This window comes from Phocoena sinus, chromosome 6, assembly GCF_008692025.1.
Source record: "Phocoena sinus isolate mPhoSin1 chromosome 6, mPhoSin1.pri, whole genome shotgun sequence".
NCBI lineage: Eukaryota > Metazoa > Chordata > Mammalia > Artiodactyla > Phocoenidae > Phocoena > Phocoena sinus.
The window spans coordinates 21,757,444-21,772,280 of NC_045768.1; the positions used below are offsets into that span (position 1 = coordinate 21,757,444).

Here is a 14,837-nt window from a genome sequence, read left to right on the forward strand (position 1 = left end):
GGTCCGAGCTGATGTCTGTGGCTCATGCCTGTCCCTGGAGCTTGTTTAGGTGGTACTCTGCCTTCTGTGGGCACTCTGGGAAGGAATCCCTTCTCTTTGCGCACCCCGAAACAATGGCCTCTTGCCGCTCTGGCAGGTCTAGACTCTTCCCCAGACCCCCTCCTGGCTATCTGTGATGCACTAACTCCCTTCAGGCTGCGTTCACACAGCCAACCCCAGTCCTCTCCCTGGGGTCTGACCTCTGAAGCCTGAGCCTCAGCTCCCAGCCCCCACCTGCCCTGGCAGGTGAGCAGACAAGCCTCTTGGGCTGATGAGTGCTGGTTGGCACTGATCCTCTGTGTGGGAATCTCTCCACTTTGTCCTCTGCACCCCTGTTGCTGCACTCTCCTCCATGGCTCCAAAACTTCCCTTCCCCCCATCCCCCCTCCCCACCAGTGAAGGGGCTCCCTAGTGTGTGGAAACATTTCCTCCTTCACAGCTCCTTCCCAAAAGTAGGGGTCCCATCCCTATTCTCTTGTCTGTATTTTTTCTTTTGCCCTACCCAGGTACGTGGGAATTTTCTTGCCTTTTGGGAAGTCTGAGGTCTTCTGCCAGCATTCAGTAGGTGTTCTGAAGGAGTTGTTCCACATGTAGATGTATTTTTGATGTATTTATGGGGAGGAAGGTGATCTCCACGTCTTACTCCTCTGCCATCTTGAAGGTCTTCTCCTGGTTTGTAAGTTTTTAAATGGCATACTGTAACTTCCATGTATTGCCTATATAACATTCAAACTAGTCTATTCTATTTCCCTTTTTCTTTATTCCTTCTCCTCTCAATTTTTCAGTTGCCTTATTTCTACTTTCACAACATATACTGTTTATATTTTATCCTTCCATCTTGCCCCACCTTTATTTTAGTCTTAGATTTACAGTTTAATATATCAGATGCTCACCATCAGTCTTTTTACTGAAGTTTCTTCAGTTACCTCTTGGATGAAGCTCATTTTCTAGTAGATTCCTTAAGAGTACAGTATTCCTTGAGTTCTTAGATGTTTAAAACTGTTTCTCTATGGTCTTGATACTTGAAAGATAGCATAGTTGGATATAAAAATCTTGATTTACACCTTCTTTGTTTGAATTTCCTTAAAATAACTTCTTTTGTTGCTTTTTTATGTAGCTTTTGAGAAGTCTGGTGCAGCCTAATTCTTTTGCCTTTGGATCTTAATTGTTTATTTATTTGAGGGGAGATGCTGAGGAGTTTTTCTTTATCTTTGAAGTCTAATAGTTTTACTTAGCTAAATCTTAGGGCTGATTGTTCTGGGTGAGTTTTCTCAGGTATCTGATGAGTCCTTCTAGTATTTATATTCAGGTCTTTTTATTTTTGTAAGGCTGTCGTGGATTATAGTTTTAGATATTTATTCTGTTTCCATGTTTTTCTTCTTTAGAGACTTTAATTATACATATGTTGGATCTTTGCCTATATTGCATGTCAACCACTTTATTTTTGATCCTTTTTACTTCCTTTTTAATCTCATTTTTATTCTTTTTGGTGGTTTTCTTGTATTTGTTCAATACATTTATATTCAAATCTATCCTTCTTTGGGCACCATGAAATTTAGTCTTTATTTCTGATGTGATCTTGTCTTTTACTTTTTTCCTGAATTCAGTCACTTGTGTTTCATTTCCTTCCTGCTTTTTGTTCATTCTGTTCTTATTTTTGAATTTCTAACTCAAGGTGTTTTCTTTATATTCCAAAGGCTTTTTTGAGGATATTTATTTGTTTATTGTCTTACAGGTTTTTTCCCCCCTATTTTGTGTTTTTTTTTTAAAGTGGAGTTTTTCACAAGCAGAAATGTTTTGAGTATAATTTTCTGTTTCTGTTTTTAAATGAACACTCCTTTGTTTATTAATTCCACAGACAGAATTGGTCATTTGGGAGGGTCAAGAAGATTTCTAGGTTAAGAGCGCCTTCTTCTGTCACTGAATGAAGGGCAGTTTCTTTTAAAGGATATTTTTGTTTTTGTTTTTTTGGTGAGAGTGGGAATGAATTCTGTATTCTTTTATTTTGGGTACTCTTTTGACTCGTAAGATCTTGTCTTTCCCCTGCACTTGTTTTTCCTGTCACCACTTAGTTTCCAAAGAACACCTATTCCTTCCTTTTTATCCTCTTCTTTGCCAGAAGCAATGCCTTTCTCATACTACTACCTGCACTCTCCTTTGTGGCCCCAAAGCTTCCCTCTCCCCCTACCCCCTGTCCCCAGAGGGGAAGTGAAGGGGCTCCCTAGTGTGTGGAAACTTTTCCTCCTTCACAGCTCCCTCCCAGAGGTCCCATAGAAGTCTCACAGACTTTTCATCCTTTGCTTGTAGTCAGTACTCTGATATACCAGGTCTCTTTTTCAGTATTTTCATACTTAAGGTGGAATTTCTCTTTCTGGGAGTGACTCTAACTCACCATTGGGCCCTTTGTTCCCTCTTCTCTTTCACAGGGCTCTTCTAGAGCCCTCTCAGTCTCTAGAATGACTTGTGGGAGACTGAGAGAAAGCTTTGCTGGAATTTGGTATTTATTTTTCCATTAAAGGGTAATTTAAAGTTTGTAGTATTCTCTGTCTTCCAGTGGTGATGACAGCATTGGTTTTATGTTGTTTTATTTGCTTTTCCAGTTGATCTGAAGAATATTTTGGAGAATGTGTGGAGAGATTTGGATTTAAGGGGCCACCGTTATCCTTGAACTAGTTGGAAGTCTAATCTGTAATAAACTCTTAAGTGCTAACTTTCCCACTCCATATCTCTGCTCATGCCATTTCTTCTACCTGGAACCCTCTCCCCTCTTCTTTTCTTCAGTTTCTGTATTCCCTTCTTTCATGATCCCCTCAACTGAAGGTAAGTTTTCTTCTTTCTAAATTCCCATACTCTCTTTCAGGAGGAAATATTGGTAGGAGTTTGGCACAGTTACTCTGGGGTCAGGTTATCTAAATTCAAATCTCAGTTCTGCTATTTACCATCTCTGTGCCTTTGGGAAAGTTGTTTAACCTCTATGTGTATAAGCTGCCTTAACTGTAAAAATGGGACTAACATCATGGATTTGTTGTGAGACTAAATGGGTTAATGCATATGGAGAACCAGCACAGTGGCTGATACACACAATAAGCATCTATCAAATGTTAACTGTTACTTAAGTTTACCTTATGACATTTATTATATACTCTCATATTTTTGTTATATTAATATAGGGTGTAACTCCTAGATTAAATACATATTAAGGGCAGAAACCATGCCTTATTCAGAGTACCTGTATTCTATTTGGTTAATATGATATCATTTGCTTAGCTTTCCCCTTATTGCTGATTGTTTACATTTAGTTATTATTATTTTTTTTTATTTATTTATTTTTGCGGTATGCGGGCCTCTCACTGCTGTGGCCTCTCCCACCACGTAGCACAGGCTCCGGACATGCAGGCCCAGTGGCCATGGCTCACGGGCCCAGCCGCTCCGCGGCATGTGGGATCTTCCCAGACCGGGGCATGAACCCGTGTCCCCTGCATCGGCAGGCGGACTCCCAACCACTGCGCCACCAGGGAAGGCCCTGATTGTTTACATTTAAACAACCAGGAATGCTGTGCCCGCCACTGTCCCGGACACTAGGAGTACAAAGATGAATGAGACATAGTCTCTCATGATACACACATGCATAATAATACATACGTAATATTACAATGCATAAAATGTAGTTTGAGGTATTTGCAGGGAACTGTGGGAGACCTGAGGAAGTACAGTAATGACTGATTTTGCCCAGAGTTGCTTGCCCACATTAATGAAACAGAAACAAAGTTTCAAAAAAATCTGATGAACTAAGAGCCTAATTTTCTCTTCTCTGAGGCATTCTTGCAGGTCTGGTTTTTCAACTTCAGGCTTCTAGCTTAGAAGCCCTGTGGGTGGGGAAAGGAGAGAGAGAAGGCAGAGTGACCACTGAAAATGGAGCAAAGAAGGAATATTTGAATGAGGGGCATGTACTTACTTTCCATAGCAAAGGAGCAGAGAGTGGGGTAGCAAAGGACTCAGGATGAGCTGTCTTCTTACTGGGGATCCTTTTCTCTCCAGTGAGCTCAGCATGGGTTCACCCTGCCTGTGGTTCAAACTGTGAACCCTTGGATGGAGAGAAGGGGACCTAGAGTGAGAGTCCCTCTCTTACCAAGATGGAATTGAACTTAACCAGTGGGATGTTTCTGTGAGCAGAAGGAATTGCAGACCCACCATAATTGTAACATTACATGTTCATGTATGTATGCATGTGTGTGTGTGTGTCCTTTAAAAAAAAACAGAATCATATATGTACCATTTTTCATCTTGCTTTTTTATTTTATTTAAAACATTTTTGGCTTTACAGTATTCTGTGGACATACTTCTGTATCAGTTCCTATAATGCCATCTCCTTCTCTGAGGGAAGCACAGTATTCCACTGTGTGGAGGTTCACAAATTTATTAACTTGTCCACTATGGAAGGATATTTAGGTTTTTTTTTTCCCCTTCAAATTTTTGTTGTTATAGACAATATTACTTTTAATATACTTACATATATTATGTTTTGCTGATACCCAGATGCACATTTTTTCACATTTTAATACCTATGAATTTTTATAAGTGTTATACAGTCAGGTGGCTGCCATGAACATAATTGTCATTACTCACGTATGTATCAAATTGGTCATAGCTACTTGCAGCGTTGCTACTTTTATTTAGTTTTGGACATTAGTGACATATTAACATTTTGCTTACTAAAACTTTTTCAGAACTTTTCCAATGATTTGACATTGAAACAAAAAGCTATTGTGGGGCTTCCCTGGTGGTGCAGTGGTTGAGAGTCCTCCTGCCAATGCAGGGGACACGGGTTCGTGCCCTGGTTCGGGAAGATCCCACATGCCGCGGAGCAGTTAGGCCCGTGAGCCATGGCTACTGAGCCTGCGCGTCTGGAGCCTGTGCTCCGCAAAGGGAGAGGCCACAACAGTGAGAGGCCCGCGTACCACCAAAAAAAAAAAAAAGTTATCGTGTATGTAGAAAAACATGGAAATAGATCAGCAATGTATAAAAGCAAGTGTCAGCATCAGAATGGCTTGCAAGAAAAAGAAAATAGAACATTTAAAACAAATACTGCCTCACCAAGACTCAGGATAGAACATAGGTTGTGGAAATATACACTGATATCTCTTAATTGAAAAGTGATTGGGAATTGTTACATACTGAATATGGAGAAATTTTAGTAGTGTCTCAATCAATTTTTTGATTTTTCTTTTATTATATATTATAAAATTTTAATGTTTCTATAGGTTTGAAAAAACTCTTTCAACCAGTATAAAATAATTCTGAGACAAGAAAATAATCATGACAGAGTTTACTTGGCAGTATTTTTTCTTTCTTAATAAAACAAAATAATAGTGCATCTTACAAGAATGGTATCTTAGGTTTGATGAAATGTACTGTATCTTTGCATAATTGGGCAGGATATTTCTGTAGAATTAAGCCTTAAGAGTGGAATTACCAAGATAAAGAGCCTCATAAATTCCTCTCCACAAAGACTGTATCAATTTACACACACACCTGTTTTCCAACACCTTCACCAATGCAGGATATTCCAGTTTTTTAATGTTTGAGAGCCTAATAAGTGAAAAACATATTTTATTTTGGTTTAATTTGTACCTCTTTGCTTATTGATTGTCCTATTACAGTTTTCCTATGAATCACTTTTTCTATTTATTGCTCCTTTTCATGTGTTGTTGGTGGTATTTTTCTTCATGGTAATTGTTGTTTAGATATCAGGGCCATCAACTTTTTCAAATATGTTACAATTATTTTTTCACACTTTGTTGCTTGTCTTTCAAACTTAGGTTGTTGAATCGTTTGCCCTAAAGAAAATTTAAGATTTTATTTAGTCAAATTAAAAAAAATTTTTCCTAGTTTTCTTATTATTTCTTTCCTAACCAAGATTATAGAACTGTTTTCCTATATTCTTTTCTAGTATATTTTTTAACTAAAAATTTATTACAGTTGCAATCGTTTTTGCCTGTATGTCAAGGTGGGGATCTAATATTAGTTTATTTCTATGGATAACTATTTCCCAACTCAGTTTATTTCCCACTGATTTGAAAGTCCACCCCTATCTTATATAAATTCCGATGCATAGATAGATTGGTTTCTGGGTTCTGCTCTGCTCCATTGACCTCTTTGTTTATTCCTTTGCTAGCAACAAACTAGCAATTTAGCATTCTCAATTCACCCCAGGGAGTGGGGGGGCAAAATCAGCTAAATGGGCAAAAATTGCTTCTTGAGGGGTGGAACAATATTATTCTTTTAATATATGAATCATAGGGCTTCCCTGGTGGCACAGTGGTTAAGAATCCGCCTGCCAATGCAGGGGACATGGGTTCGAGCCCTGGTCCAGGAAGATCCCACGTGCTGTGGAGCAACTAAGCCCGTGCGCCACAACTACTGAGCCTGTACTCTAGAGCCAGCGATCCACAACTACTGAAGCCTGCATGCCTAGAGCCCGTGCTCCGCAACAAGAGACACCACCACAATGAGAAGACCGTGCACCGCAGTGAAAAGTAGCCCCCCATTGCCACAACTAGAGAAAGCCTGGGCACAGCAACGAAGACCCAACACAGCCAAAACAAACAAACAAAACCCAGGAAATTAACACTAAATATATATATATATATATGAATCATAGACAAACATATAGTAAATAAGAAACATATACATACCTGTGGTATTAAAATTTTATAAAGTATGAGAAATTAGGGAAAAAAATGTTTAAAAAGGCTCCATGTAGGGCTATAATGAAAAAAGGTTGAGAAATACTGTCATAATTTTATAATAGTTACTGAAACCTGGTTATGTCCTGTTTCAATATTTTTATTTTAATTTTTTCTTGTTATTCTCATTAATCTTCCCCCGAAAATTTAGTAGTAATTGTGTTTTTGTTCATTGAGCGTGCCAAGCTGATTCCTGCATGTGGGGTTTTGACATTGGAGCCCCCTCTGTCTGACCCCTCTTCCTCCACTCTTGATGCTCACTCACTCATCCTTCAGGTCTCTGCTCACATATTACCTCCACAGAGGACCTTCCATAACCATCCTTTCTATTCTTGTATGATGCTTTTCAGTCTTTACCAGTACACAAAATTATATATATATATACTTAAAAAAAATAAATTTATTTATTTTTTTTGTTTATTTTTGGTCGTGTTGTGTCTTCATTGCTGTGCGTGGGCTTTCTCTAGTTGCGGCGAGCAGGGCTACTCTTTGTTTCAGTGCATGGGCTTCTCATTGCGCTGTCTTCTCTTGTTGCGGTGCACGGGTTTCAGTAGTTGTGGCACGTGGGCTTCAGTAGTTGTGGCTTGTGGGCTCTAGAGCACAGGCTCAGTAGTTGTGGTGCACGGGCTTAGTTGCTCCACAGCATATGTTGGATCTTCCCGGACCAGGGATCTAACCCATGTCCCCTGCATTTGCAGGCGGATTCTTAACCACTGTGCCACCAGGGAAGCCCTATATTTTTAAAATTTATTTTTTCACTTGTTTATTTTCTGCCTTTCTCACTAGAATGAATTCCATTAGGTGCAGGGACTTTGTTTTCTCACCACTTTATCCTTAGCCCCAAAGCATGCCTGGCACATGGTGAGAACTTTCTATTCACTGAATAATGTGTAAACTTATCACATTCCAAGAAAGTCCATTGGAATCACCATTGGAAGTACATTCCACTTACAGATTAATTGGTGGAGAATTGATATCTTTTCACTTTTCAATCTTTCCATTCAAGGATGTGGCATTTTCTCTTTGTTGTTTTATTTTATGTCCTTCTGGGGGAAAAAAATCTTCTTGTAAGTCTTGGACATTTCTAGTTACATTTATTGCTAGGTATCTGAAGTTTGTTCATGGTTTCTTCTCTTGTGAATAGAAATCTTTTAATTTTTCTATTATATTTTATTTGTGGTTTTAGTTTATTTGTGTCAGCAGGCCTGTGTTCATTGTGGGGTCTCAAAGGGAGGATCTATTTCCTTGCTCTTTCCAGTTTCTAGACCCTGCCTACATTCCTTGGCTTGTGGCCCCGTCCTCCATCTTTAAAGCTCATCAGTTCAACCTTCAGTTCTCTCTGGCCCTGATCTTCTTGTCTCCCTTTTTTTTTTTTTTATTGTTTTTTAATTTAATTTTATTTTTTTTTAAACATCTTTATTGGGGTATAATTGCTTTACAATGGTGTGTTAGTTTCTGCTTTATAACAAAGTGAATCAGCTATACATATACATATTTGTCTCCCTTTTTTAAAGACCCTTGTCACTGCATTGGGCCCATCTGGATAATCCAGGATAATCTCCCTATTGTAATCACATTTGCAAAGTCTTTATGCCATGTAAGGTAACATGGTTACAGATTCCAGGGACTAGGATGTGAACATCTTTGAAGGGACCATTATTCAGCCTACCATACTTATGCTTACAGATATGTAGAAAACGATTAGTTTTTCTATGTTCTTGTCTTTGGGTGCATTTTGCCAAACTCCTATTATTTTTCTGTCGTTTTCAAACAATTGCATATTTGTTTTTCAGTTTTTTTTTTTTTATTTACTGTCAGTTGCATAATTTGTTCCCTTTCTTTCTGGTATTTATAGCTCATTTTTCTCCTTGCGTCGTTCTGCATTGTCTAGAATCTCCTGACTAATGCTAAATAATAGCTGTGAAACCATGCATCCTTGGATTGTTCTTAACTTTACTAGAAATTGTTTTACCACTGAGTGTGGTGGTTTCTAATAAACATTCTTTTAAATCAAGAAGTTTTTAACAAATTAAATCCTAGTTTGCTAAGACTTTTAGGCAGGAATGTACATTAGATGTATTAACCATTATGATTATAAAAGTGACCATATGGTTTTTCTCTTTCAATCTATTAATAGCTTTCCTAGTAATGATCATCTCTGTATTCCTGGAGTAAATCTCCCTTGTTTATAGTGTATTGTTCTTTGAACGTACTGCTGACTTCTATTTGTTAATATTTTATTTTTGTATTTATATTAATAAGTGAATTTGGCATAGTGTGTTTAGTAATTGGTTGTGCCGTCCTTGTACACGTTGGGCATTGTGGATTATCCAGTCATACTGAGTGAATTGGGAAACTTTCTACCTTTTTGTATGGTCTGGAACTGTTTAAATACTACTGAAGTTATATGCTTTTTGAAAGTTTCATAAAGGTGAGTTTCCTTGGGCCACTACTACTTATCTCTAAAACCATCTTCCTTACCTTCCTTAAAGATTGCTTTATCCTGAATCATCCATACTTTATTCCTTACTCGGTCTTACAGCATTTGAAGAATAGCTTGTGACCTGTGGAACAGGTTTTCTCTGGGCAAAGCTGCCCCATCCATAAAGAGGGGTCACATCTATCAACTAGGCTTCATTCATAGGAACCTGTTGGTCCAGGGGCTTACACAATAAAGGTTTGGCTCCCATGAGATTTTCTTTTTTTTTCACATGCTTTGGGAGTTCTTTAAAACTTATTAATCATCACAGTGTTCCTATGAAACTTCTTAGCAAGTCTGATGTATTATTTTCAGTTTAAGGACAGGGATCATCGTTGAAGGAAATTACCTTTGATACCAGAGTTTTGAATAACCAGTCTTTTTAAAAATTTATTTTTTATTGAAGTATAGTTGAATTACAGTGTTGTTTGAATAACTAGTCTTTATTTTAAAAGGCTTGGGGGATGTGCCTCTGTATTATATGGTACCAGTACTGAACTATCTTTTGGATTCATTACCATGAAATTGAGCAGAGACCACTGAATGCTTCTTTGATCATAAGAGATGAGGAAGCCCGAACCAAGAGCGACCACTCCCCCCTTTTCATCATGAAAAGCCTGACTGCTTGAGGTAGCCTTTTTCATTTCCTCAAGGAGTAATTCTCAGTTCTCTGCGGAAATGTTACTCTCAGCTCAGAATTTCAAACTGATGCTTGTTTGTCTAAATGAGGTTGTCCAAGACCAGGACAATGAGTCGCTGTTTTAGCTTAGTAAACCAAGGGAATTTGCAGTGGATCGACTTAACTAATTTTTTAAGAAGGATTCTCAGACTGGGTATCTTTTGATCTTAAATCTTTCATCAGGACTGTGTTTACATAAATATAAAAATGGTATTTCTTGGACTGCTACCACTTATTTCTAAATTAAAATACTGCTGAAGTCATCCGCTGTAAATGCTTATCCTTGGAATATTGTTCAATTAAAAGGTAGTATTTTGGTATAAGGTGTAAGTTGATTTCTCATTCTTTTCCCCTTGCAGTAAAACAGACCATCAGTAACATTTCAATATTTAATGAAACCTGCTTGAGATGGAGAAGTATGAAGACAGCTGATATAGAGGAGATGTATTTAGTAAGTTACTGAAAGTTACTCTGTTTATAGGTGTTTGTCTTGTGTGGGAGGTTCAAAAAATATCAACAAACCCAAAAAACTACTTATATAGCTGCCGTTATCAGTGGAAGATTTATAGTGACAATTGCAGTAAGAAACAAGAAAGTGGGAACTTCTGCTGCATATTTGAAGACAGAGACCTCGGGGATTGATGAGAAAATCATGAGAGGTTCTTTGTGCAACATAGCCTGATGCAGAGCTGATGTTCAGGCAGTGTCATGGAAGGAAGCCAGTGGCTTTTGCAAGTGTGTGTCTCTCCACACCAGTGCCTCTGATCAGGGTCTGAATGTGTTGCCTGGAGAGTCAAGGGGAACTTCTAAAGCTAGATGTGGTTGTGAGTAAGAAAGGTAAAGGCCATGGGATGAGCTGCTACTAGAAGCAATTAAGTAGGAAGAAAAGTGCATCTATTGGCCCAGGTGCTGGGATGTTACAGTAAAGTGTAGGGAATGTCAGAAGGGGGCGGGCAGAGGAGAAAAACTCTTCCCAGGTTTTACCAAACCGACTAGGATTACCCTAATGCAGCAGTCCCCAATCTTTTCGGCACCAGGGATCGGTTTCGTGGAAGACATTTTTTCTACCGCCAGGGAGTGGGGTGATGGGTCAGGCGGTAATGTGAGCAATGGGGAGCAGCAGACAAAGCTTCGCTCAGTCCACCGCTCCCCCATACTGTGTGGCCTGGTTCCTAACAGGCCGTGGACTGGTACCGGTCTGCAGTCCAGGGGTTGGGGACCCCTATCCTAATGCACGTTCTGCCCTGGGAGAAGCCTTAGTTCAGATTCTTAATTTTCTTTCTAGGAAATTGTTCTTTGGTTTTGCTCCTGTGGTTTTGCCAACAGACTTTGACATTGGGCATGTGCCGTTATATGTGTGAGAACAAGAAAGAGAAAGTTGTTGGTGTTGGGGCCTCGAGTTTTTGTGCATTTTGATTTAAAAATATGTTTATGATACTGATAATACTGTAATTACAGTATTTATGGTATTACAACTCTAATATTTGCTTTCTGCCGTATTTCACTTTCTGAAGGCACTTTAGAATCAAGAGTAAGAGAGTGTGAGAGAAAGGGTAGGTATCCAGGCATTCAGAGCCTTTCAAGCTAGCAATTCACCTGGTGAACTGTTCTATGTTTTAGTTCCACATTTGGGGCCAGAGATGGTATCAGAAGGAATTTGCCCAGGAAATGGTCTTTAATATCACTGCCAGCAGCCAGGCTCCTGAGACGTGTTTGGACCTGAGGCCAGGTACCAACTACAGTGTCAGCATCCAGGCTTTGTCTTCTGAACTTCCTGTGGTCATCTCCCTGACAACACAGATAACAGGTAAATCTTGAATAACAGCATTTGGATGAACAAAGTCACTGCAGAGCTGTATAGGCTCAAATAAAGAGGCACACTATTACTTTCTATCTTTATATAATGAAGTTTAAGAGAAAGAGGAAGAAGGACGTGAAATTGGAGAGGGGAACTAAGGGGACTGCAGCCTGAACTGCAATGTTTTATTTCTTAAAAAGGTACCTGAAACAAAATAGGAACATTGAAGAAATCTGGGTAGTGTGTACATGAGTGCTGGTTAAATTCCTTCTGGATATTTGAAATATTTAAAATATTTCATATTTAAAAAGAAATTTTCCTATTACTCTTTCTTTCTCAGTAATATATTTGTCATTCTGTTACAAGTACCTTAAGAGTAGGTTACTCTCAGGGAAAAATGACTGGCAGTCCCACTCTAGTCCCCTAGAAAATTCAGTTTCCACTCATTTTCTTATGTCTCCTCAAATCTGTGATGCTCACTCCATCCTCCAACACACACACTCTGAGCTAATATTCAGACTATTAGCTTCTTGTTTCTTATCTCACTGAGGAATTAGAAGTAATTAGGTGAGGGGGTGGTGGTGGGATGAATTGGGAGACTGAGATTGACATATATACACTAATACGTATAAAATAGATAACTAATAACAACGTTTTGTATATAAATAAATAAATTTTTTTAAAGTAATCAGGTGAGGACTTTCCACTCCCAAATCTCCCATTGTTGCCTTCATGCAGAACCTATATTTTATCTTCTCTCTTGTCCCCACTCCTAAGGTGAATCCTCCCTCAACCCCGTCATCCCTTCTTGCCTCATCCTCAATTCCCTCCAGTAAAGAATTAGTCCCAACACTGCACAAGCATGTTGTAATATCTCATTTTTAAACGAAAACATAGAAAAGATAAACACACTTCTTTTGACCCCATATTCCCTCCAGCTACTCTGCCTTCTCTCAGCCCCTCTTTACAGTAAAACTCCTTGAAAGAATGTTGTGTAGGCTCCACATCCTTACCTCCTCTTCTTTCTTTAACTGGTTCCAGTCCAGAGGCATTTGTCCTCAATGCTTTACTGGAAGTGTCTCCATCTTGCAAAACCCACTGCCCAATTTTTTTCTTATAGGATTTTCTCTACAGCATTTGGCATTCCATCCTTGAAACACCTTTTCTCTTGGCTTTTGGATCCTTCTACCTTGCTGGCTGTTCCTTCTCAGTTTTTTTTTTTTCACTAGGTCCATCTATTGGGTTGGCCAAAAATATCGTTCGGGTTTTTCCATAAGAGCTTCCAAAGAACCCAGATGAACATTTTGGCCAACCGAATACTTTAATTGATGCCCCTTGCCTCGCCTTCTTCTATTCCTTTTTCTTCATTATTTACTCTTTCTGCCTAGGCGATCTCTACCAGTCTCACGGCTATAAACATTACCTGTGTGCTGAGCATTCCCAAATATGTATCCACCTGTCTCCTAAACATATCCTATTGAACATCTAATAGGCAAACCCAGTAGAACTTTTGATTTCTCACCTCTTCCCTCACCCCCAAATCCATTTCCATCCAGGCGTCTCTATCTCAGTTATTGGCATTCCTATTCACCAACTGCTCAGGCCAAAAAGGAATCATAATTGATTCTATCTCTGCCACCATTTCTAGTCCATCAACAAGCTGGCTTGTTTCTGAAATAAACGTTCTGAATCCAGCCACTTCTCCCCACTTTTGCCTTTACCACTAGCAACCTAATCCAAGCCAGCAACTTCTTGCTTGGACTCCTGCAGTAGCATTCTAACTCTTCTCCCTGTGTTCACAGTTGCCTATCACCTGCTGCCCTAAGTCTTAATCTTCACCATAACTTTAAAAACATCACTCAGAGTGTCATATTGGGCTTCCCTGGTGGCGCAGTGGTTGAGAGTCTGCCTGCCGATGCAGGGGACATGGGTTCGTGCCCCTGTCCGGGAAGATCCCACATACCATGGAGCGGCTGGGCCCGTGAGCCATGGCCGCTAAGCTTGCGCATCCGGAGCCTGTGCTCCGCAACGGGAGAGGCCACAACAGTGAGAGGCCCGTGTACCGCAAAAAAAAAAAAAAAAAAGTGTCATATTGAATGAAGTAAGTCAGACGGAGAAAGACAAATATCATGATATTGCTTATATGAGGAATCTAAAAAAATGGTACAAATGCACTTATTAACAAACCAGAGTCACAGATGTAAAAAACAAACTCATGGTTACCAGGGGGAAAGGAAGGGAGGGATAAATTGGGAGATTGGGATTGACATATACACACTACTATATATAAAATAGATAACTAATAAGGACCTACTGTATAGCACAGGGACCTCTACTCAATACTCTAATGACCTATATGGGAAAAGAATCTAAAAAAGAGTGGATGTATATATATGAATAACTGATTCACTTTGCTGTACAACTGAAACTAACACAACATTGTAAATCAACTATACTCCAATAAAAATTAATTTAAAATCATATAAGATACATATCCCCAGCTCAAAACGGTCCTATGAGTTTGCATTAGTGTTCTAATGGAATCCACGTTCCTTACCATGGAACATGGAGTCTGGCCCCTGCCTACCTCATTGACCTCATCTCCCTCTGCCCTCTCCCTTTCTCACTAAAAGCAGCAGCATCCTTCCTTGCTATCTCTCAAACGGGTCAAACTTGTTCTTGCATCCACGTCTTTCCATTTGCTGCGTAATCTTCGTGGGACACTCTCTCCACATGGCTTCTTTATAATCACTCAGGCTTCTGTTCAAGTGCCATTACCTAGAGAGCCTCTCCCTGCCCATCCTTTCAAAAATCATCTGCTATTGCCACCCCATCACTCTATTCTCTTCCTCTGCTTGAATTTCTTCATAGAACTCATTTTCAGGACTTGTATTTTTAAAAATTTACTTGTTTATTTTCTTTTCCCCTACTAAAATAAGCACTCTTTGAAGACAGAGATTTTTGTCTGTGTGTTCTACATTGAATCCCCAACACACAAGGACAGTGTGAGCACACGTAAGGACACTGATAACACAACAAAAGAATATTTTTGTAATGAATGCATACGAGGGCTAACCCCCAAAGGGCCAGCGGGTG

The 14,837-nt window shown here is 39.3% G+C and overlaps 1 protein-coding gene across 8 annotated transcripts in view; it reads left to right on the forward strand.

Moving 5' to 3' along the window:
• SUSD1 (sushi domain containing 1) overlaps positions 1 to 14,837 on the forward strand; it is a 144,369-nt gene that overhangs the window by 79,591 nt on the left and 49,941 nt on the right. For all 8 annotated transcript variants that reach the window (XR_004350309.1, XR_004350310.1, XM_032634457.1 and 5 more), the window contains 2 exons: positions 10,303 to 10,394; positions 11,564 to 11,750. Coding sequence is in view for 6 of the 8 variants with exons in the window: in XM_032634457.1 (XP_032490348.1) it covers positions 10,303 to 10,394; positions 11,564 to 11,750 (279 nt within the window). In the remaining 2 variants the exon portion in view is untranslated. The remainder of the gene's footprint in view (positions 1 to 10,302; positions 10,395 to 11,563; positions 11,751 to 14,837) is intronic.